At 39.4% G+C, this 22,486-nt stretch overlaps 2 protein-coding genes, 1 long non-coding RNA gene and 1 other non-coding gene across 4 annotated transcripts; all 4 read left to right on the top strand.

The window, feature by feature from the left end:
- The first annotated feature begins 2 nt into the window (after positions 1-2).
- Positions 3-6,403, top strand: LOC138411765 (uncharacterized). Its single transcript, XR_011244258.1, has 3 exons — positions 3-240; positions 4,416-4,575; positions 4,666-6,403. It is a non-coding gene; the product is annotated as an uncharacterized lncRNA (long non-coding RNA).
- A 6,722-nt stretch (positions 6,404-13,125) lies between these two features.
- On the top strand, positions 13,126-14,373 carry LOC109635447 (guanylin-like). The gene is made up of 3 exons (XM_020096609.2): positions 13,126-13,318; positions 13,588-13,780; positions 13,920-14,373. The coding sequence occupies exons 1-3, from the start codon at positions 13,244-13,246 to the stop codon at positions 13,976-13,978; spliced, it is 327 nt and encodes a 108-aa protein (XP_019952168.1). The 5' UTR covers positions 13,126-13,243; the 3' UTR covers positions 13,979-14,373.
- Positions 14,374-17,365: 2,992 nt separating this feature from the next.
- On the top strand, positions 17,366-19,807 carry LOC109635445 (guanylin-like). The gene is made up of 3 exons (XM_020096607.2): positions 17,366-17,520; positions 17,790-17,976; positions 19,434-19,807. Exons 1-3 carry the CDS (start codon positions 17,431-17,433, stop codon positions 19,502-19,504), a joined length of 348 nt encoding a protein of 115 aa, XP_019952166.2. The 5' UTR covers positions 17,366-17,430; the 3' UTR covers positions 19,505-19,807.
- A 2,024-nt stretch (positions 19,808-21,831) lies between these two features.
- trnap-agg (transfer RNA proline (anticodon AGG)) lies at positions 21,832-21,903 on the top strand. Its single transcript has one exon. It is a non-coding gene; the product is annotated as a tRNA-Pro (tRNA).
- Positions 21,904-22,486: the final 583 nt, after the last annotated feature.

Consider the following 22,486-nt stretch of genomic DNA (forward strand, 5'->3'; position numbering starts at 1 on the left):
CCACACACACACACACACACTCTCTGTTGATTGATTACTTACCTTGGTTACTTTCACCTGTGTCTGGTTAACTCTGCGTATTTAACCCTGTGTTTCCCTCGTGGTCAGTTTCCAAGTCAGAATTTTCCAATAACTTTTAGTTTTTTTGACCTTACACTTTTTACTTTGCCTCACTGCGTATCGAACCTGTCTGAAGGTTTCTTATACTTTCATCGAGTGAAATTTGTTGCAAGTGCAACAGTAAGTATCTTCTCATGATTGTTTAATATAATTTAGTGTTTTGAGGACACTTGAACTGCCAATGGTCAGAAAATAAATGTGCACCACACATCTTGTAAACATGTTTACAAAGCTGCGTTAGTGGAAGAAACAAATTAAGTCCATTGTTAAGAAGACATAGAGTTCAACTCAAACCACAGTGCGATGCCGTACGCTCACAGAATGGATGGTCTGGATTTTACCTTCTGGCCTCAACAGGCTGCTGAGACACTTCCTGTCAGCCACAGACATGTTTGACTTTTACAGGCCAGCGAAATAGGTAAAACTAGAATGGCACAGTAGAGTGCAAACAAAAGCAGAATCTCCATTTAATTTGTTCTCTTAGCATTTTATCGTCTATTTTAAAAAGACAAACTACAGAATCATGTGTGTGATGATTCATTCAGCATCGCTGGAGAGTGAGTGGCCTAATTACTTACTTCAGATCTAATCTCTCCAAAGATGTGATTCTCATTGGTATTCACTGCTGGTTGGCCTTTTCCCATTTGACTTTACGTTTCTCAGAGTGCATCCCATTAAAAACACTTGACTTAGTTTTTTCTGATTCTTACCCCTGCATGGTATTTCTATTAATTGGTTTGGTCATTATCAGAAACCTCACTCAAGGAAATGTGTGTTCTTATAGATTTAATGTGGCTCGAAGTATATTTTATTCTATAGTCCTCGAAGCCTACTTAATAGAATGGAAAGTATGCAGCTTGTATCTCTGCCAGTTGTTGTATAATCCATAAATAATCCATAATCCTGATTGGAAATGTATATATGGGATTAGGAAAAAATGCCAAATTACATTAATGGTGTATTTTGGCAGATGCTCAGATCGACTCACGCTTCTTCGGAATAAATTATTGAATTTCATTGGCTCGATCAAATCAAATGATGATTGACATTTGGAAGCGATTTGAGAACCAGTTATTCATTGTGTGCGTAAACTACAGCAGGGACTCAGCTTGTGTGCTGAAATAACTCATTTGAAACACAGACTGCAATTTCCATGCAAGAAATGCAGCTTCAAGTGGATTACATACAATAAAGACAAAAATCTAAACATAAGAAAATGTTTAAATTACATTTAAAAGAAATGGAAATTTCCAAAAAAGGAAAAGACATGAAATTAAATTAAAAAATGTGCATTAAAAACAGGAAAGGTATCGATAAAAAGCCTTGTATTTAAAGATCCAGTTGTTTTCATTTATTTGTGCTTCTGTTAACTCCTGAGGGAAATATGACAGAACAGATAGAACACCAAACACACAGAGGTCAGGTGGTACGACAGACGAACCTGCATGAACAAGCCACAGTTGTCACCCTGTGATTTGAAAACAACAAATAATCAGCGACACTCATAGCTACTACCTGCAATTTATTAAAGCTGGGTTATCGTTCCACTGTTGTTGATTTTCATTTACTGGCAGTTGCTGATCACACAGGAGGAAGAACTAACATTCATTCATCTGTAATACAACTCAAATTTCACAAAAACTATTCAGTATCTAAAGATAATCTATGTTGTGTGCTTACAAACAACTGCAGGGTCGATAATTCAGTTTTAAAACTGAAAAGCAGTGGAGGACCATGGAGACCATTGACCCCACTGAGGCTGTGCTAACGTTTTAAAATGTCATTATGCCATTTCACAATAATGTCATTATTAAAATCATTCATGTAATATGATTATGATGATGGTAATTGGTTCAAGTAAAATGAGGTAAATCAACTTATTGGTATTAGTTCCAAAATATTTTATTTCACTGATGATGTAATTTTCTCACTTCATAGTGACATGATGATGGTGTCATGATCATGAATTATTGTTTTTATCTATATAAGTTTCTGGTTAAGTGTATTTTTGAGCTGCGTGACATTTTCTGACTTTGTCTTCCTGCGATGTCATTTACCATAAATCATTTAATGTGGAATCATTTTTCTCGTCAATGTAAAGTAAGACTGTTGATGTACTCATGTTATTTGCAGAGATATGTTGGAAAATGTGCTTTTCTGATCGTAAATATATTGTTGTTGAACTTGACCAATGAGCTCCCTCCAAAATAATATTCCCTCAAAATATGGTGGACACACAAACACACTGAGACAGGGGTGAAAACAGTATGAGTCTTCTGCACACAGGAGAAGGGAAAAATAAAACATTGAGTCGCTGCTGGTTTTGTGTTTGGCTGAAAAGTTGTTATGCAAAAACAAATAACTGAACATAAGTTATGCGACTGAACATAAACAAATGTTCAGTCGCATAGTTTTCCTTCACTGCCATGTTTTGTGAAAAGATAATGACAAACTGTTCTTTATAAACTCTGCACCATTGCACTTTAATTAAACTTGCAGCAGCTGCAGAGGTTTTCTCACCAGATGCTGCCCCTGTCACCTGCAGTTTCCAACAGGGGGCGCAGTAGGTTCAGTTTGTGACACCGATGTGTGTTGATAAAGCACCAATTCAAGGTAGTGTTAGTAACCAACAACTGAGATAATAATGTTTACACATACACATTATGCTCGTTGATAGATAGTGAGAGAGAGAAATGGATGAAATAAGAGAGAAAGAGGTGGAAAGAGAGGGTGAGGGGAAAAAATATAGGATTAAGATATTTTCAATATACTGTTAAGTTAAAAGTTATGACTTAGTAGTTAAAAGTCGACTGTGCAACTCTCAGAGGATAAGGCTCCTCTCCTGGTGCAGGGTGGGGTCATAATAAACTGTTAGAGCAGTAGCCTGGAAAGATTTCCTGTAGACGTCCTTGAGATATTATGATCAGAAGGTCAAAAACATGTTTTGTGAGAATATAACTTTGACCTTTGACCTTCAATCAGCCAAACAAAATGAATCCCTTCGTCTCTGAGTCCAAGCGAACTTCTCTAAAGATGTTGTGTGCAGACGACCAAACATTGGTTTTGTAAAGTCATAGTTTAAAATATTGTGTTCACATGCATGGGATGGACGTATGGACAAGACTCTGTGGTTATTGAGGCCTATTACACTTAAATCTGCAACAGTCAATATGTTTATGTTGAGGGAGAAATATTGTATGTCTGTATGAGGAGTTGTCTGCAAGTCATTGAGTATTACCACCCGACTCTTCAGCTCCAGGAAACGTCAACACCTGGTTTGTTTCGCTCTCCACCGGCAGCAGGCAGGTGTTTCAGCAAAAGGCTTCAATAAATCTCCTGTACCAAACCGCAGCATCAGACACAGCCACTAGCTGCTGAATACAGTGGAGCATTTAGCAGTTTAAGAGCCTGGTATTTCCCTCAGGAGTCGGTGGGAAGCCAAACCGAGCGGAAGGAGCGAATATGTGGGGCTTGTGTTGATTAATGGGCAAAAACATGACTCCGAATGAATGCTAATGTACCTTAATAGACATCTGCGTGTTGAGTTGCCCCCTAGTGGCATCTTGTAAGCATATGATTTTTTTTTTTTGGCTTACAAATTTATGGCAACAGCTTGTGGAGGAAGCCTCTCTGCTTCAACCAGACAATACGCCCAAGCATGTGAGCTCCACAAAGAAAAAGTTCTTCCAGTTTGATGTGGAGCCACTTGACTGGGCCGCACAGAGCCCTGACCTCAACCCCATCCATCATGTGTGAGACGCCCACTCTGAGGCGGACCCTTGTCACCTCTCAACATCCGTGGCTGACCCCATTATTGCTCCTTTGTCTTGAATGGGAGCAAATCCCAGAAGGGTGGAGGAGGATGTGGAATGTGTGTGTCCATGCTGTGTACAGACTAAAACTGATGCTACTGAGCATAAACAAATGTGGTCTGACCACAGACTGTGTATAAATATTAACGTAGACTCCAGGTCTGGAAAGTGAAGTCAATGCAGGAGTACCTGACACCATTATTCTGTCAAATGGCCAGCAGAGGGCGTCTCCACTAGTTGTAAAGATAAATCAATTTCCATAGAAGTCTCTGAGAAAATGACCAACATGGGTTTAGAGTGAAGTTCATTTGGTCCATTCAGAGTGAAACAGATGATAAAGATTGGTATGTGTTGGGGCATAGATGCTACTGTACATGATTGACAGCTAGTACCGTCATGTAGGTGTAGTTTGGGCATGAAGTGTCCGTGTGCTCTGTCAGGCTCCACCCCCACTCCTCCTAATATGGTTATTTGTGGTCCAAGGTGGTGCTGGATGAAATGCAGAATTCTAGACTTCAAAACGACCCGTTCACCAACCAATGGGTGACGTCATGTTGGGTTGACACAGGGTTGACACAGGTCTAAGGTCCTAAAGCAGGAAATCCAACCAACTTCAATGCAGCCAGATAATTTGTATCCTGATGTAAGTGGTGCCATAAAAATCTGTTGTGATTCACATTTAAGCCTCAAAGTTTTTCTAAGCTCTCCTGATATGTTTTTTATTTGCCCACAGATTCCTATACTGACATAAGATCTGTGATCTGGAAACTCACTTCTCACGTCCACCGAGCATGTTGTGTTTCCACCCCTGTCCGGTTCTTGGTTGGTTGGTTGGTTGGTAGATGTTGTGTTATTGACTATGTAAGAACCTGTTAGAGTTTGGTGCTGATCTGAATTCTTTGTCTCTTTCTTTGCGCAATGTGTTTTATTGTCTGGAGCTTTTTTTTTTTGCTTTTGTCAAAACCTTCATGAAAGATGCTCTATGCTTAACTTTTGCAGGAATTGTTGTGGTTAACCTCCATCTCTGTGATTGACAAACAGCCGATGAGAAAATAAGCGGTGCAACATATAAAATCCACAGAAGAAACATCAGGGTTATCTTTCATCATGTATCTGTCGCTGGTCCCTGTGCAGCACTTCCTCTTGTCTTTATCTCATGAACATGTTTGACTTTCCCTTGAAAAGACGGAAATAAACAGACATAAATAAAAAGCACTGCGCTCTTTGCTTTGAGCTGATGATTTACAGAAGAACAGTTCATATTGTCTGCCTGAAAATAAAATAATATTCATGCGCAAATCTAAATGTCATGAAGCGTTTTGTTACCTCAATAAAACTCGGCTGATGATCGTAGTGTAAGAGAGCGCTGCACGGTTTCCTGCAGAGCGCTGCAGCCGCTGCATCAGCTCCTATTTCACCTTGACCTCGACATCAAAGCTTGGGTCATTTCTTTTTTAAAAGGCTCAACAGTCTCAGAAACATTTGTCCATGTCGCTGTTCTTTTATTGTGTGGTGTGGTCAGTAACCACGGCAATAAGGGAAACATTGCTTCACTGACTGAATGGAATCACCCAGTGCTGCTGGGGCCTTTTTTTATGGGCTGACATATTAACCACATAAACTATTACACTCACTCCACTCACTTAACCTAACTTACCTTAACTTAACCTAGATTTAAAACAAGTGAACAGTCATTCAGACAGAATATACAAGGAAATACAGCAGAATAACAATTTTACAGGAATATAAATGGTAAATGGTTTGTATTTATATAGAGCTCTTCTAGTCTTGATGACCACTCAAAGTGCTTTACGATACAGTTTGCCATTCACCTGTAAAGCTCCAATAAGTATGATAAAACATAATATATTTTCATTCAGATATCATTCAGAGAGTCCCTCGGCCGCAGTATTGATCTGTTGTGTTTTTTGTTACGTTTGTGAAAGAGGGATCGATTAAATACTAAGAGTGAGATTGTAGCTGGATGGATCCAATTACTGCTACGAGCAAGATATCTGACAACAAGGGAAAGACCTTGTGAGGGTGAGGAGAGACGGCTGATCACAGCGAACAGACATGAGTTAACTGCCAGAATCAAGGAAATACGTATTTTACTCAAATAAATCCAGACCCAGCCCAGTTTGTTAAGTCTCTCAGGGTGTATTTCTCCCACAGCTTCTGAATTGTTCTGATTAATGATGCTGATATTTACACTTTCAATGTCCATCTGTGTCTTCAGTGTATATTATCATGTTGTTACTCGCTGTGATTTTTGTACATGTTTTACAACTTGTTTTGGTTGTACACTTTAATCAGCGCAAAGTAGATTGACTTTGAACTGACTGATAGTTAGAGACAATAAATAATAATAATCAACTTAACTGCAATGCCATAACTTTGCTGTCCAATTCCTCCTGCTGCTCCGTCCTGTGAGTGTTCTGCCTCCTCTGGTTCCTTCACACCTCAACAGATGAACATATGATGAGAGGATTTAATAATTAAAACTGTGATTATTGAATAAACTGTAGAAATGAGCAGGTGGTTAAAATACAGAGGTGGAACACTGAAGCAAAATCCTGCCCAAGGCCACAAAAACTCTACTCCTGGCCCTGATTGAATATTTAATATGAGACCAAAATTGTTCCTGCACATAAAAAACCCCAGTCTGTGAAAACACTGGAGCTTCCTCTGAGCAGAGGATGTCTAATCAATGCAGCAAGATAATAAGTGACTTCACTCGAACAGATAAACATCTCTCTGATTGTTTTGTACAAGGCAAACACTGGCACTGCTCTGCATCAATTCCCTGTAGGATAACATCGATGGCCACTTTAAAATGCAATCTGAACTGCAACTTATCAGAAGTGTAAAGAACAGGCAAAATAAAATAACAAAGTGGAAACAAATACAGTTTTCTGTCCTGTTTGGATCTCGTATATAATATTTTCTTTGTATTTAAAAGTGATTAGAGCACTGCTCCCAATTCCCAGATATTTGCCAAATAAAAACCATTTAAACCCCTATTCCACAGTGTTTTTTAAATTTTAATACCTGAAAATAAAGAATATCCAGTATTTCCTAATAAATATCAAAGATTAGATGCAAGTGTAATAGTAACAAAGATCTGCCGTGTTGCAAAATATGTTTTTTCTACTTTCTATCATGTTCATCATCTCTTACTCTTCAGAGTTGTCTCTTGGGAGATCAATTTACATGCTTTTAATTTGTACACATATTTATTTCAATGGGAAGGCAGCATTCAGGCTTGGTGTAACTTTATATCGTATTTATATTTCATAGATTACCTTTCACTGTGTTTTTAAGAAAAATTTACTATCAGACCTCTAATGATGTCGTTTCTACTCACATGTATTTCTGTGGCCACAGAAGGGCACGGTCAAAGTGATGGGAACATACACAACACAAACACTATCTAGTCTGCAAGGCAAATAACCCCACACTGATTTATTGCTGAGAATTAAATCAGTAAATCTGAAACCCTCTGTAAATCTCCACAAATCATCTGCTTCAATTTATGACTTAGTAGTAAAGTCGCCACTGTTGCTCCCAAGTCTGATAAATGGTGTAAAAAAGAAAGCGTGAGTGTGAGACCTATGATCAGCAATGGGATTCTCCGTAACACCATGAGACTTAAAAGTAATGTGTAGATAGAAGGTGGATATGAAGACTAAACTCTATATTTTGTTGACACTTATGCAGGAACACGCCAAGTGATATTCCCTGAACTGTATCTTACAGAAAACACGTAAAAATAGAAAAAACACGTGCAAATTAAGAAAACTCAATTTGACCGAACGTGCTGCAGAAAGTCACAACACATGCAAACTCAGAAAACAAGATGAATTTGCTTTCTTAACTGTGTGTTGAGGTCTTTTGTCCACCGTAGTATTTACTTGTCGGATAAAACATAATCTGGTTTGCATAATTACAATTGAAAGCTGACACGGCAGTCAAACTTTAGTTTTCCTGTTTCTTCTTCTGTACGTTTTGCAGTCTCCAACAACTCCTGCATACTTCTACTGATTTAAAACATTCAAGGACATAGTTGCTCTTGTTTTTCTTTCATCAACTACTCGTATTTTTTTGGGAAATATTCAGTTTTTAATTGAATTCTGGGATTCCATAATGGGTGTCTATTGAAGGCTTCTAGAGTGGCGACATCATGCAAGGGCCTGGTGACATCATCACATGTCTTGGTGGTGTGACATCATCATGTCCTGCATTTTAATCTCGATTCAGCAAATCATTTCAGTCTAGACATTTAATTGGCTTTTACCCAAAGATCACGAATAAAATTAGCCTTATAATGAAGCCAGAGGATAAAAATGTAAAGTGTTCTGCCAGTTTGTGGGTGTTTGAGAATCATTATCTCTTTATTATCTGTGCTGTGACGTAACATGTTTGCCGGGGATGATTTGTCCAGTTTACACTTTCAGATACGACCCAGAGTTAAATAAGAAGATGTCACACACGCCATAACTGTGACACCTGAATTTGATGTTCGTACCTGTGTTTTATGTGTCTGCCACTCAGTGAGTTTATTCTTCCAATCATATAATAAAAATAAGTCCTCAGTGAAATTCTGCATCTCTTAAATGTCAGTTTTCCATTTAAAATGTTTTAAAGTGCTTTGTTTATAATTTGTGATTCATGCTCCTTTTGGTCTAAGTTTCGATGACTCATATATCTGCACCATAAACAGCTGGTTAGCATAGATTAGCATATCAACTGGAAACAATAAGAAACTGTTTCTCTCTGTCTCAAGGTGACTAAACACCTCTAAAGCTTGCAGAGCTTTTTGTGTAATTGTTTTAAAGTTTAAAAAACTGTGTTAATTACCTTCTCCTCAGCACCAAGGAGGTGGAACCACTGATAACAGTCACTTTGACCAGTTTTTAATCTTTTACGTAGTCAGTGAGGACACACTTGGCCTTTGTGTGTGACAGCATGTGCACAGTGTGGAAAACACTAATAAACTCACAGGAGAATAGAGTTTATTACTATTCTTAATGGAAGCCAGAGACTGAAACAACGAGGACATCCAGATTTTAAGAACAGAGGTTCATTATATCTGAGGTCGGTTACTTCTCTGCTTCCGTCACCCCCACTCTGATAAATAACTTTTATCCCTCTGGGCGATAAGTTGCTCGTTTCTGGCTTTGTCACAAGAGATGTATGATCGGCAAGACTAAGAGGCAACGTGTCTAAACATGATCTCGAAAACAATTTATTTTCACTTTCATTTCCATTTGGGTAAGAGTATGATGATAATACAAATCTCAAACCCAAGGCTGCTCCAACCTGTATTGAATCCTGCTGCCACAGTTCCAACCAAATCTTATTGCACCAGTTCTCAGATCTCTGCATTATAAACATATGATGATAACCCACCGGAGGATTTTAGATGTTTCTAAATCTTGTTATTCAGCTGACAGCACACCTCCTGTAACCTTTTACAAACGTACATGCCCAGCATCTAGTTGGCCTAAGAACCTCCTGGAAGTAACACATACACCGGCTAAAAACTTTTGTGTTTGTGTAATTTCTGTTTGTCTATGCTGCTTTTTAAAATCTATTCCTTATATAAATCACTCTGACTTGCATCTTTGTATGAAATGTGCTCCATACTTAAATTTGCAGTTTGGGGCCTTCAGTGGCACCTTGTCAAAAATGATCTACAGCTTAAGATGAAAAAAATAAATCATTACGCTTTTCAATCCCTTTTTCACTGACGTGCTGTTAGGTTATTGCCTCTTTTTTCCCGATTTGGAAATGGAGCTCCAACTATCTCGTTAGCATAAGATTAATGATTTATCCAGGCCACACACATCTGTATGACTCACAGCTTAACGACACATTGAGCGTAAAATGAAAGTGGTTTTCTCACAGTAACTGATAACAAATAATGTTTTGACTCCATTTCAACTCAATCTTAATATATTGAGCTCCGATGCAGACTCACCAAGTTAATAACAAGTTAAACATATTGACACATTCAGCAGCTTGAGAGCCAAACATTCCCTCAGGAGTCGGTGGAGACCAAAACGGAGTTAGAGAGTAAATATTAGACGTCCAGCCTGTGGCCAGGAAAACAGGACTAGAAGTGAATCCTCTGCTGAATGTGTCGTGTTTTAGAGAACATTTTTAAAAGATATTAATTATTCCTTCTTTGCTGCCTAATTGGAATGAATGATTGTAGGTTTAAAGAATTTAGATCTTGTTTTTCTCGGGTCACAGGTTCACGTTCAGACATAAACAGAGCTTGATGGAGCGAGGAACACTCCTTGCTCACCCTCTTGACTGTAAAAAGTCTGTGGTGAGAGGAGGTCAGATAAATACTCCAACGTTTTCTTTTCACCCTCAGGCTGATGATTTACCTCCCTCTGGCCTGAATGGTCGTCATTAGTCTTACCTGTCTGAATCACTGCCCTTTCCCATGACTTGGAGCTTGGCACTAAAACATTACACCTGCGGACTATGGGACAGGTATCAGGTTCAGAAAAACTGATCCTGCAAATTCACTAGAAAAACTACAGATACTTTGAGCAGGGTGCTGTTTGCTGTTTTCAGTTTTTAAATAGTTGGATATTGTAGTTTTCTTTTGGTTCTATTTATTTTCTTTGATTTTAACAGAATCCACTAATCCTGATCTCTTTATTCGATTCACTCGTTTGTTAATTATTTTCTTAATTATCTATCTAACCTCCCTTATAAATAACTTTTATTTTTACAGAATAACTGTAACTGGAAGTCGTAATATTATGAAAATAAAGTTGTGATATCACGAGAAAAAAATGTAACAAATAAAAGTCATAATATTAGCGAATAAATAATAATAATTAATAATAATATTTTTTTTAGGAACTCAGCACTACATTTTGTTTAACCTCTTGGCTCAACAGAAAATCATTTTGACAAGAAACTGACTTGACACCAATGTTAAGTGCATTAGCTTCATATTTTTGATCAAGGGCAGTTTTCGAGGACACATTATTTTAGTTGAGGTTTATCAGGAGGTTAGTGAAGTGCAGTGAAACATCAGACTCAGCCGAATCCACCCGCGTTCACCTTCTGCCAACATTTCCTCACATCACATCAGGGCATGAAAATGCTGAGTTTTGAATATTAACGTGATTTCCTGGCTGCTGTGTGTCACACCCCATCACCCACACAGTTCCACTCTGATTCATGGCGGTCTGTGGGCCACACCCGATTGGATAAAGCTCCACCTGTCTGAAATGAAGATTATTGATTAACAACAGCAATCTCAGCCTCACTTACTCCTCCCACATGTCTGCATGGACTGTGTGATGTATACGGTGTTAATAATGATGACTAACACAGGCTTTGACCTCGCCGCTTTTATCAATCCATCATGAGAATCTGTTCATCCTACGTGGAGGTCACCGGGGGCAGTCGCCAATCCCGTCATACACGTGGGTGAGAGGTTAATAGTTTGCTGAGGCAGAAGTGACACAGCACACCCATGGATGTGATTAGAGCGTGGCCGCCAGGCTCCAGTGTGCATCCTGCGTACGTGAGGTAGACGATCGTGCTATGCGTAAAAAATTGAGTTTAATGAGCTCATCACAAACCTCACACACGTGTGACTGGTTCGTCACACCCTCTCACTGCTGTGTATGTGCGTGAACGTTTGGTGCCACTCGCGAGCCAAATCGATTGATTTTTCTTTTTTCCTTCAGTGGCGTAACAATTAGATGCTTGTGCTGTTGCTGGAAGGTCACATGTTTGATTCCTGCATCAGCCGACGAGTCTGTCTGAGCTGAAGATCCTCATCCATCTTTGATTGCCGGACCTCTGTCCACAGAAATGATGACTCTTTAGCTCCTAAGGGAATGCTACTGGATGAATTCATGGAGTTTCTAAATCTTGTTATTCAGCTGACAGCGCACCTCTCGTAACCTTTTACAAATGTTGTTTTACAAGCCCAGCATCTAGTTGGCCTAAGAACCTCCTGCACGTTACACGTCCTGCATATGTTTCCAACAGCTCGGTCAGATCTGCTCGGAGCCACGAGGCCGAATAAATAAATTGGACTTAATGTTTTATGCAGCAGACGCAGGGAGTCTTGCAGGACTTATGATTACACTGAGGCAGGAAACGATAATATTTGCATGTTAACTTAAAACTGTCACTTCACAGTTCCCAGTTCAAATCCCAGCATTCTGAGTGGACTTTGCATGTTCTCTGCACATGTGAGTGGGTTTTCTCTGGCTTCTCCCACAGTCCAAAGACGTGCAGATTATTTGTCTCAGTGTGTTGGCCCGGTGAACCCCGCCCCTCACCTAATTTCAGCTGGGATTGGCTGCAGCTCCTCCGGGACCCTTACAGGATAGGCTGTGGAGATAACGAATGGTTGGATGTTAGGCGCAAACGGGTCCACGTTCATAAGATGATAAGAAAGGCAAAGATGTGGTAAATGGTTTGTATTTATATAAAGCTTTTCTAGTCTTGATGACCACTCAGAGCACTTCACAGTACAGATTTCCATTCACACACACATTCATACAGTGCATCTACGACCACTCTACCCCTCAGCCACAGCCGCCACTGTGGCAGGAAAATCGATATGACAGGACAATATTTGAAATGTAATTTTGGTGACGCTGGTTGAAGCTTTTCTGTTTTTTTCTTCGCTGCAAGTAAAGACCGGCTGCAGAACCCTGAGCTGTTGTAGAATTAACGGTATCTCAACAACACACGTGACAAGTTTAAAGCAGATAAGATGAACGGTTCTTGAGATATTCGTGCCACATACAGATGCAATTAGATCATGATGACTTCACGATGACCACACGAGTAAAATGTTGTGAATTCCAAACAAAACTGTATATTTATGCAAACACTTCAAATATGATTTGAAGCAGGTCTTGCAGATTCTTCAACTTATAACACAACGTTAAAAAATTATGCACAGGTATGAAAACAGGGCTTTCTAACAATGGGCTGGTTTGGATTCATCAGAAACCCTCTAACCCTCCAGCGGTGGGATGAATCCTGCAGAGCAGAGCAGACATGTGTGCCAGGGATCCACTAAAACAATCTGGCAGGTGATGAGGTCAAAGTAGATTTATGAATTCCTCTTTACAACCCCCGTCGCTACTCATTAACCCATGAGAACGACTGCTCTGGTCACATGACTCATGTGGACTGCGGGGCAGATGTGTTTAAAAGGGACGCTTGTGGACGGAGGAAACGCAGACAACGAGCTGAGCACCTGCTGAGCGAATATACACAGCAACAGACAAACGAGACAAACAGCTGTCGAGATGAAGGCCACGCTCGCCACCGTCACTCTCCTGGTCCTCGCTCTTGGCTGGACTTCTGAGGCCGTGCAGATCGAGGTGAGTGCATCATTTAACGTTTCAGAAGACGGATGTCTTCGTGATGAGGCTGTCTGGACTGGACAGTGACCTTTTCTGCTCAGTGGGAGGAATGTCTTTGTCCTCGATTGCTGTAGATCATGTTACAGAGACGACACAGCTCAAACCTGTTAAATGTGCAAATCTCTGCCACGTCTTTTTCTATTATCACATTATTTGAACTACAATAGCAATCTGTGCCTTTCAGCTGGTTTCAGTTGTCTAAAATAAAAACCTGCCTCTTCTTTCAGGAGAATGGGTTGTCGTTCTCCCTGGAGGCCGTCAAGAGGCTCCAGGAGCTCACGGTGAGCCGGGGCTCACCAGGGCCGCAAAACCCTCGACTCAGGGCGAGCACCGTGTCGGTCTGCGCCGACCCCATGCTGCCGCAGGAGTTCCTGCCGCTCTGCAAGCAGAGGGGAGCGTCAGCATCTCTCTCCAGACTAGGTGAGAGCATTATAGATCAAACAGCTCCCGTCTTTGTGATGGAATTTTCGAGTGAACATGTCAGATTGTGAATATTAGAGCGGGGGGGAGTCAGCAGCATCTGAAATCTGTGTCTCATCTGTCTCTTTCTTTATTTCAGCCCTGGTTCCCCTGGACGTCTGTGAGATCTGTGCCTTTGCCGCCTGCACCGGCTGCTGAACAAACGCAGCTGACCACATCTTGCCGAGCTTAAGACTTGTGATTTTTTTCTCTCTCCTTCAAAGCTATTTCAGGGAATATCAAATTCTTTTGCCCCCAATGACGAAACGTTCTTTTTCCTCAATACTGAGGTTCTGACCCGGCCCACTGGAAACTTCATAAATTTAAAAGTTGTCTTTTATTTTGTATGTTTTGCTTTTGCAAACTGTTACTTCGTAGCATAGTTACAACTTATTTTTCTGCGGAAAGTTCTCTCACATTAATTTAAATTTTTGCAATTACACTGTTTGTTACATCTTACCAAGCTTTATATATGTATTTAAAGGAGGTTCTTTTTGAATTCTTCTTCTCTTTTTTATTTGGATAGTTTTGAATAAAAAGCCTTCACTGATAAATTGTGTGAAATTTATTTGGTTACAAAGTGAACTTCAAGCTGCATGCAATGATTTTTTGCTTTAATTTGAAAAATCCTGAGTTGTGTTGTGGTTCATGGAAAAGCAAACAAACAAATACTCGCTTGGCTGATTCTTGATGATTGTTAAAATATATTTTAAAAAGAAGTAAATGGAAATGTATTTCAGCATCTATCCAGCAGTGTGCCGAGGTATTTGAAACAACTCTTAAAGAAATAAGATTTAGAAAGATTATATCTAAACGGGTAAATTAATGAATACGATTTGAGGAAAGAAAACTGAACATTTTACTTGTGACCTTTCTAAAAACATCTTTGTGTGGTCAAACAGAAGCGGTTTCCCAGATCTGTAGTTTTTCTGATGCTGGATGTAATTTATTGTTCCAGTTGATATAACCTATAATTCACAGGTCATAATCACAACTGTATTTGCTGCATGTGAGGTAGGTTAAAAATATCAACACATTTCATTCTGCACATGCACATTTATCTCAATCAGTGAATTTCAAACTGAAATCGATGTATATGAGGATAAACAGAGACACTGACACGTTTCAGATCACTTCACAATCCCTCCAAAAGTATTTTATGAATCCTTGTACACCATTTCATCACCAACCTGCCATTTTGATTATTCGTATTGTTTTAATGTTGTATTTATTGAGTATCTTTCTATTCTCTGATTGTATTTGCTCCAGCCCTGAAATGTTTCATCCTGTTTCCTCCATATAATACGCTGTTTCGAGTGCAGTCAGAATTAGTATAAAACGTCGTAGTGAGACTGGCTCTCACGAGGACCACCGCACGAGGGGAAGACCAAGAGTTTGTTTAAGTCCCAATTAACAGCAGGGTTCAAGCAGCAGACACATCTCAACAGAAACAGTTCAAAGAAAACTACACAGATCAGGACTTCCTGTAGGAGCAGCTGCCGAGAAACCACTTCTGAGGAGAAGAATCACTGTGGAGCACGGAGCCAAGAAGATACAATAGAAGAATCTGTAGTTTAGTTTAATGAGTCTGTGTCTGAGATGCAGAGAATGTGAAAGTCTAGTGTGACCTTTTTACATCAGAAAAGTCTACTACTGCTTTGTACTACTACTATGTAATACTTGTAGTACATGTCGATCAGGTTCCTGCAGCCCGTTACCATGTTCATCTGCATTGTCCGTGTCGAATAAAGAAATAAATAGATGAAGAGTGTTTGTGTTCCTGGTTCCCACAGAGACACGTGGAGGAGGAGGAGGAGGAGGTGTGATGGTGTGTGGGTGTTATCCTGGTGATTTTATTTAGAATGACACAGAATACTGCACCCCCTCTGGTTTGCACTCATTTGCTTTTCAAAAGGACATTGACATTTTCTTCCTCGCAAAATGAGACTTAATGTTCTGCTCTCTCGATATAACTAGTCTCCCATTAGCTTAGATTTAGCAGCTGGATTTTCATAGGGTTTGACTGTATATAGCCGAACAATTAGATGAGTTAGAGTTTCTGTGATTAATGTTAATAATAATTAATAATGATAACTTTGTTTGTATTGCACATGTCGGCAAGGAGTAATAAACACAACAGCATTTAGTGAAAACAAATTAGATTATATGAAAGTCAATGAAAAAATAAATATGTAAGTTAAAGGTCCAGTGTGTAAGATTTATGTGAAAGGGATCTATTGGCAGAAATGTAGAATAATCCTCATGATGTTTTCACGAGTTCATTTCATCTAAATTGTATGAATTGTAGTTTTCTTTACCCCAGAAAAGACTGTTTATATTTAAATACTTTATATTTTCAACATGCATTTTCAACACTAGATTCTACACACTGTACCTTTAAAACAGAATAAAAACTATTTTGCTGAAAGAGTTAAATGAAAGTCATGTTTTCTCATTTGAATCTGTCCAAAGGAGTTCGCATGTCATCTCTTCAACACACAGGACCAGGACCCACTGTACATAGTGATTTATATAATGCACATTCAATGAAAACCATTGAAAATCAATGAAAATGTCCCACAGTACTCATTGATTTCCATACAATACTTAGTACGAGTGTGTGTGTGTGTGTGTGTGTGTGTACATTATATAGTCTATACCATCCATTTGTCACAATAAATGGACACACATGATTTCAAACAACGTACTTGGTGGGAAAACAGTGTCACATCAGACACATCATAGTAATAATAAAAGTTTGCATGGTCTATGTCTCTTAAACTGTCCCTTGTTGCAGCTCCATGATTCACTGTCAGTCTGAAACAGTCTCTGTCTCTTTCTACTCGAATACAAGCAAATGTCTCAAAGTGTTAAAAATAAAATAAATAAATAAAATGTGCGCCTGCAGCTCAGCAGGAGAAAAACCTGAAAGAAACTTTGGGACTAATGTGAACTGAAGAACTTTGAGTTCACACGCTCTGACCAAAACCTGCTGCAGACTGACTCACCGTGACATCACAGATGTGACATCATAAACTATGGGAGGGATCGGCCCCCTCAGACCAAAGTCGCAGTAGGTGAACAAACATTTTCTAATCTAACAATCTCTCGTATATTCATACTTCAATTTTAAGGTGCACATTTGTCTGTGTAAGCAAACTAAAGGATCATGGTCAAAACTATTCAAACAAGTGACCTGCATGGATCAGCTCTGATGGTATATAGCCCCTCGCTTATCACGCAGCCGTGTGACGACTTTCTGTGGGAGAGAGGCGAGAGATGACATTTATTAGGTGGCACTACGGGAATGGGTGCGTTCGTATGAAACCCAAAGTAAATGGTGAAATATTGCACTGACGGAGGAAACGACAGAGATAAGAGGTCATAAATAAATTAGGAGGATAGTGGTTATAAACTTAAATAGAGGATCCACAGCCCTCAGAGTACAATGAGGTTATCTTTGACCACTCAGTGTCCCCCCCACCTTTACTCTCCACCCACCAGATGCCTTTGTTAATAAATCACTCACTAATCCGTCCAGACACCTTATAAGAGGCAGCACAGATACACGGCGAGCACAGAAGAACCACTCCTCTGTATCGAGAGGCATCATGCATCAAATGAACATGAGATCGCTCGGTGTGGTTGTTGTTGTTGTGGTGCTGTGTGTGTGCCCTGGAGCTCTGGGTGTGCAGGTTAAGGTGAGTGTCCACTGATCTTGGAAATACTGGCTGGTGTTCTTCATCCCACCAACCTGTTTTGTTTCTGTCTCTTTATTCTGTCTTTGCTCTATTTTTAAACTGCGTTTTTGAAACCGTGAACACAAAACGAGCAGGTTTTTGTTTTGTAAAATCCAGATTCCTGTTTGTAAAGGATGTCTTTTAAACCTGCTCTAACATTAAATACACATCTCAGCACCAAGTTTTTCACACTGCAAAATGTTTCTTTCGTCTTGTTCCTTCCTCTCCAGGTCGGAGACAGGAGCTTCCCCCTGGAGGCAGTGAAGCAGCTGAAGGAGCTGATGGATTTAAACGAAGATGTTAGCCCTCGCCTCGCCGAGACAAGTGTTGTGGCCGCTTGTGAAAACCCTCTCCTGCCTCAGGTCTTTCAGCCAGTTTGCAAAGGGAGGGGCACAGGCACTGTGTTCTCCAGACTAGGTAAGACCTGGCTGAGCCCAGGGTAAATGAAGATGTCGAAATTTTATTGGATATCAGATTTATTTGTGCAAAAATGTAAAATAAGCACAGTGTTCCTCCTTCTTATGGGTTTAAACAGTAAATTACTGAGGGTAGAGGAGTTGTGTTGCTGAGATTTTGACATTTAATCATAAAAACTTAGAGTTTTGTTGTTTTGCAAAAGATGAAATGATGACAACAGTGAAGCTGTGAGGAACAGAGGAGAATAAGTTGGGTTACAGTTACACCGACAATACTTGATTCAATTAATTGTTGGTTTTGCTCTTTTGGTGGAATCTGATTTTATCTGTTAAGCTCAAAGTAGCTGGTTTGCCTTTTACTGCAGCAGTAACCTTTGCTAATAAATGAATTACATCTCATTTATTTAATCTACTGTACAGACAGCTCTATCTGCTCAACCCTGCCATTTCCCTCCCAGCAGGGAATCAAATAAACACGTCAGTCATTAAAACCTTAACTGGTTTGAAATCCAAGCTCCAGCTGCTTTATACTTATTAAATGACACACACAGACTCTTCCAGTGTCAGAATCACTCAGGCAGCAGCTGATGTAGAAGATTTTAATGTAGACTTGATGCATGAAGGAGACCAGAAGGTGCAACAATATACTAACAACAATAACATGAGCAACTGTCACCCCCCCCCCCCCCCCCCCCCCCCCCAAGTCTGAGGATGTCTCCCCCCAACATCCCGATATATCTCCCTCTACTTGCTTCACCCATTCCACCAGCACATCCATGAAAGGCTAGAATCGCTGTCACTCTCTATGTTACATGAAGGTGTTCACATCCTATTGGATAGTTAAGTCTAAAGTGTCCATTCCTCAATCGCATCGTGTCCTTACGTGTTGCCTCTGGTGAAATATGCAAAAGAGTTAGAGTTGGTGCCTCTGTGTCTGGGCATCTGAGTTAGATATGAAAGTCCCTGAGCGCAGACACCACAAGGTACTGTTGGTCCTTTATCTATAACCTGACCTTCGGTGCTGCTTGGAGAGAGAAGGGAGAATGTGTGGAACCAAACCGGCCCCCACTCTCCCAATGGTGTACAGATATAGTGTAATATACATAATATACATAATATATAGTGGCATTTACAGTGTGAGGAGGGTCAAAAATTCCTCAACACATGTTGTCCCTCAGACTTGAGCTTAAAGACACTAACAACAGGCTCAAGCTTCTGTTGCTTCACTCCTGATGAAGTCCTGCAGGTCACTGTTTACACATCATGCACATCCTGTAACTGCCGCACCATAAAGCAGCTCTGGAACCACAATGTCAGACCAGAGGCCAATGAAAAGCAGTGTAAATAGACCGTGAACGCTTCTTTGGTGCTGCACTGAGACCGATATGGATCCAGAAAGCTGACCTACGTCATAGGTCACATGAATATTTTGTCATGTTTCATTTTGTTTCTCTCCAGTGTACATCATCACGTCTTCGGATCCCTGCGAAATATGTGCTAACCCCTCCTGCTTCGGGTGTGCGAACTGAGGCGGCCATCTGCAGAACATGCAAACACATCGGCCGAGAGCCCCTGAGGGCGTCAACACCTTCCACAGCTCTTCAATGTTTCTTAGAATAATTAGGAAAATTTCACCCGGCAACCAAACCCAATAGGTCTCAAGGATCAGTGTTCATCACACCGGATTTTAAAAGTTTCATTAAAAATGTTATTATATGTTTTGGTAGATTGGTTTTCTGTAAAGTGTCAAAACAGCTTTTCTGCTGTGTTTGAATGTTGCGTTCTCAAATAGAATTTTTTATTTATTAAGTCTGTTGCAGCCTCTTCACAATTGTTGTCTCTTGAAATAAATAAACACAAACACACAAAGGGAGATGAAGATACTGAATGGGAAACAATGAAGGACATTATGTTAAGTCTGATGAAAACAACTGACGAAAAATGAGAATGTGAACTTTCGCTGGTTCCTGTGATTAAATCAAAGACTGTCTATGAGTCAGTCATGTTAAACAAGTGGTTTACATACTGGGCTGCAAAACTAATAATAAATCTTTCATCACCCTCCCACTGACCAGTTTCAGTTTGTGTTGCCATGTGACTGATTTTGACGCAGGGCAGCCAACTGCAGCAGCTAATTAACGCTGAGTCGATCAGGAGTATGCATTAGTGACGTCAGGCGTCAATATACATGACATTAGTGACGACCATGGTTCATGATGATCGTGTGTCACATGTTATACACATACAGGGACTAACTACAATCATTGAAAGCTGCACTGTTGAATGTATCGTGTTCATATTGCATCCACTGATCAATAAAAACTAATAATGTGAGTGTAATCGATGACATAATGAACTGGTCTAATGAAAGTGATCAACCTCAACAATCGCTGTGTTTGATCCATAAACTTGATGTGTTTCACTCCGTCCTCTGCATTAAAGTAATGCTGAGGGTTTTTTTTACTACAGGGGTCCTGACTCACAGATCTGATAAATTAAATCACATGATTGTGGTCATGGTTCTTATCCTGTTTATTGTATCATGTCATATTTGGAACACGTGGATTAGGAGTCGATAAACAGGATTCTCCAAAATTCATTGTTGTGCATGAACAAAGAAGTTTAACAGAATATCTTTGAATAGTTTTTGGCCCATCGAACACTGTCATGGATACTAATAGATTCATTCAAACAGTATTATTTATAAACTGCATATACTGAGGCACCTTTTATAAAGAACTGAAAATAAAGACTAAATAGAAAACTAGAGAGGGGCAATTTAAATAAAAAATAATAAAATGTACGTATTAAACAATCCAGAATTTCTTTATTTAATTAATCTGATTATTATTATTTGAACAAAAGTAGATCAATCAAATGACAGAAAAAGATTTTTATATTCCTTACACTTCAGTATTGCAACTTATACAATATATGGATCGTCACTGATGACTATTTTTGACTCTTGCTGTTGTAATATTGCAAATTCCCCCACTTATCTTATCTTATCTTAACCTGTCTGATCCTATCTTAACTTATCTTATCTTATCTTAACCTGTCTGATCCTATCTTAACTTATCTTATCTTAACCTGTCTGATCCTATCTTAACTTATCTTAACTTATCTTAACCTGTCTGATCCTATCTTAACTTATCTTATCTTATCTTAACCTGTCTGATCCTATCTTAACTTATCTTATCTTAACCTGTCTGATCCTATCTTAACTTATCTTAACTTATCTTAACCTGTCTGATCCTATCTTATCTTATCTTATCTTATCTTAACCTGTCTGATCCTATCTTAACTTATCTTATCTTATCTTAACCTGTCTGATCCTATCTTAACTTATCTTAACTTATCTTAACCTGTCTGATCCTATCTTAACTTATCTTATCTTATCTTAACCTGTCTGATCCTATCTTAACTTATCTTAACTTATCTTAACCTGTCTGATCCTATCTTAACTTATCTTATCTTATCTTAACCTGTCTGATCCTATCTTAACTTATCTCAATTTATCTCATCTCAACAGGAAGCAGGAAGTGAGTTCTTCCTGTTTCTTCTCACCATTAGCTGACATCATGACGTGACAGGAAAACAACGGACCAACGTGGCTTCAGTTGTTAATTGATCGTCGAGCTGCGTCTTTAAATGAATTCAATCAAAGTTAAATTCAGAGAAACATTTTCAGGAGAAACACGAAACTCTTCAGCTCGATGTTTATGAACCTGGGTGAGTACACCGAGAGTTAACAACTGAAACCTGAGGCAGTGAGTGAATAACATATATTTAAACGAGTATTTCGTTTTCCTGCCCTAGTATCCACGTTGTAGTAGGTTTTCCACTGCCGTCACGTGGCTCGTTGGTCTAGGGGTATGATTCTCGCTTAGGGTGCGAGAGGTCCCGGGTTCAAATCCCGGACGAGCCCTCCCTCTTTTGTTCTGTTTTCCATCGACCCTGCACTGACTAAAGACTTAGCTCATTAACACACCATCAATTGAAGTTTCCACACACGAGTCACTTACATTCTCACACGTGTGTCCGCATGGGAATGATTTTGATAACTTCACTATATTCAAGGAATATGTTGAACAATATTCAACATATTTCTTGTCTGGTTTTTTTTTTGGGAGGCAGAGCTGATAATGGTCAGGTGCTGTTACCTGGTCAAATTAATTCAAACCAATGAAGAATAGGCTAAAGGGGACAGATTCATATATTGTATAGATAACGTATTAGTTTTTGATTTTGTGTATTTTTTTCCATCTTTAAATGTAAATCTGGAAGCTGAAGAGTTCAATTAATTATTATGCAATAATATAAGATGGTGACGTAGTTTGAATACATTTATTTTTTGACACTTTTGCGTGAAAGTAAAGGATCAGGACACATGTTGGTGTACAGCGTGTAGAGGCAGTGCAGGGTGCACAGCCGTGGAGAAAACTATTTAAATAGTGAAATAAATGAGCAACTTTATATGATTAAAAACATCTGCTATATGATGTGTTAAA

Source organism: Paralichthys olivaceus, chromosome 2 (assembly GCF_024713975.1).
Source record: "Paralichthys olivaceus isolate ysfri-2021 chromosome 2, ASM2471397v2, whole genome shotgun sequence".
In the NCBI taxonomy this organism is placed as follows: Eukaryota; Metazoa; Chordata; class Actinopteri; order Pleuronectiformes; family Paralichthyidae; genus Paralichthys; species Paralichthys olivaceus.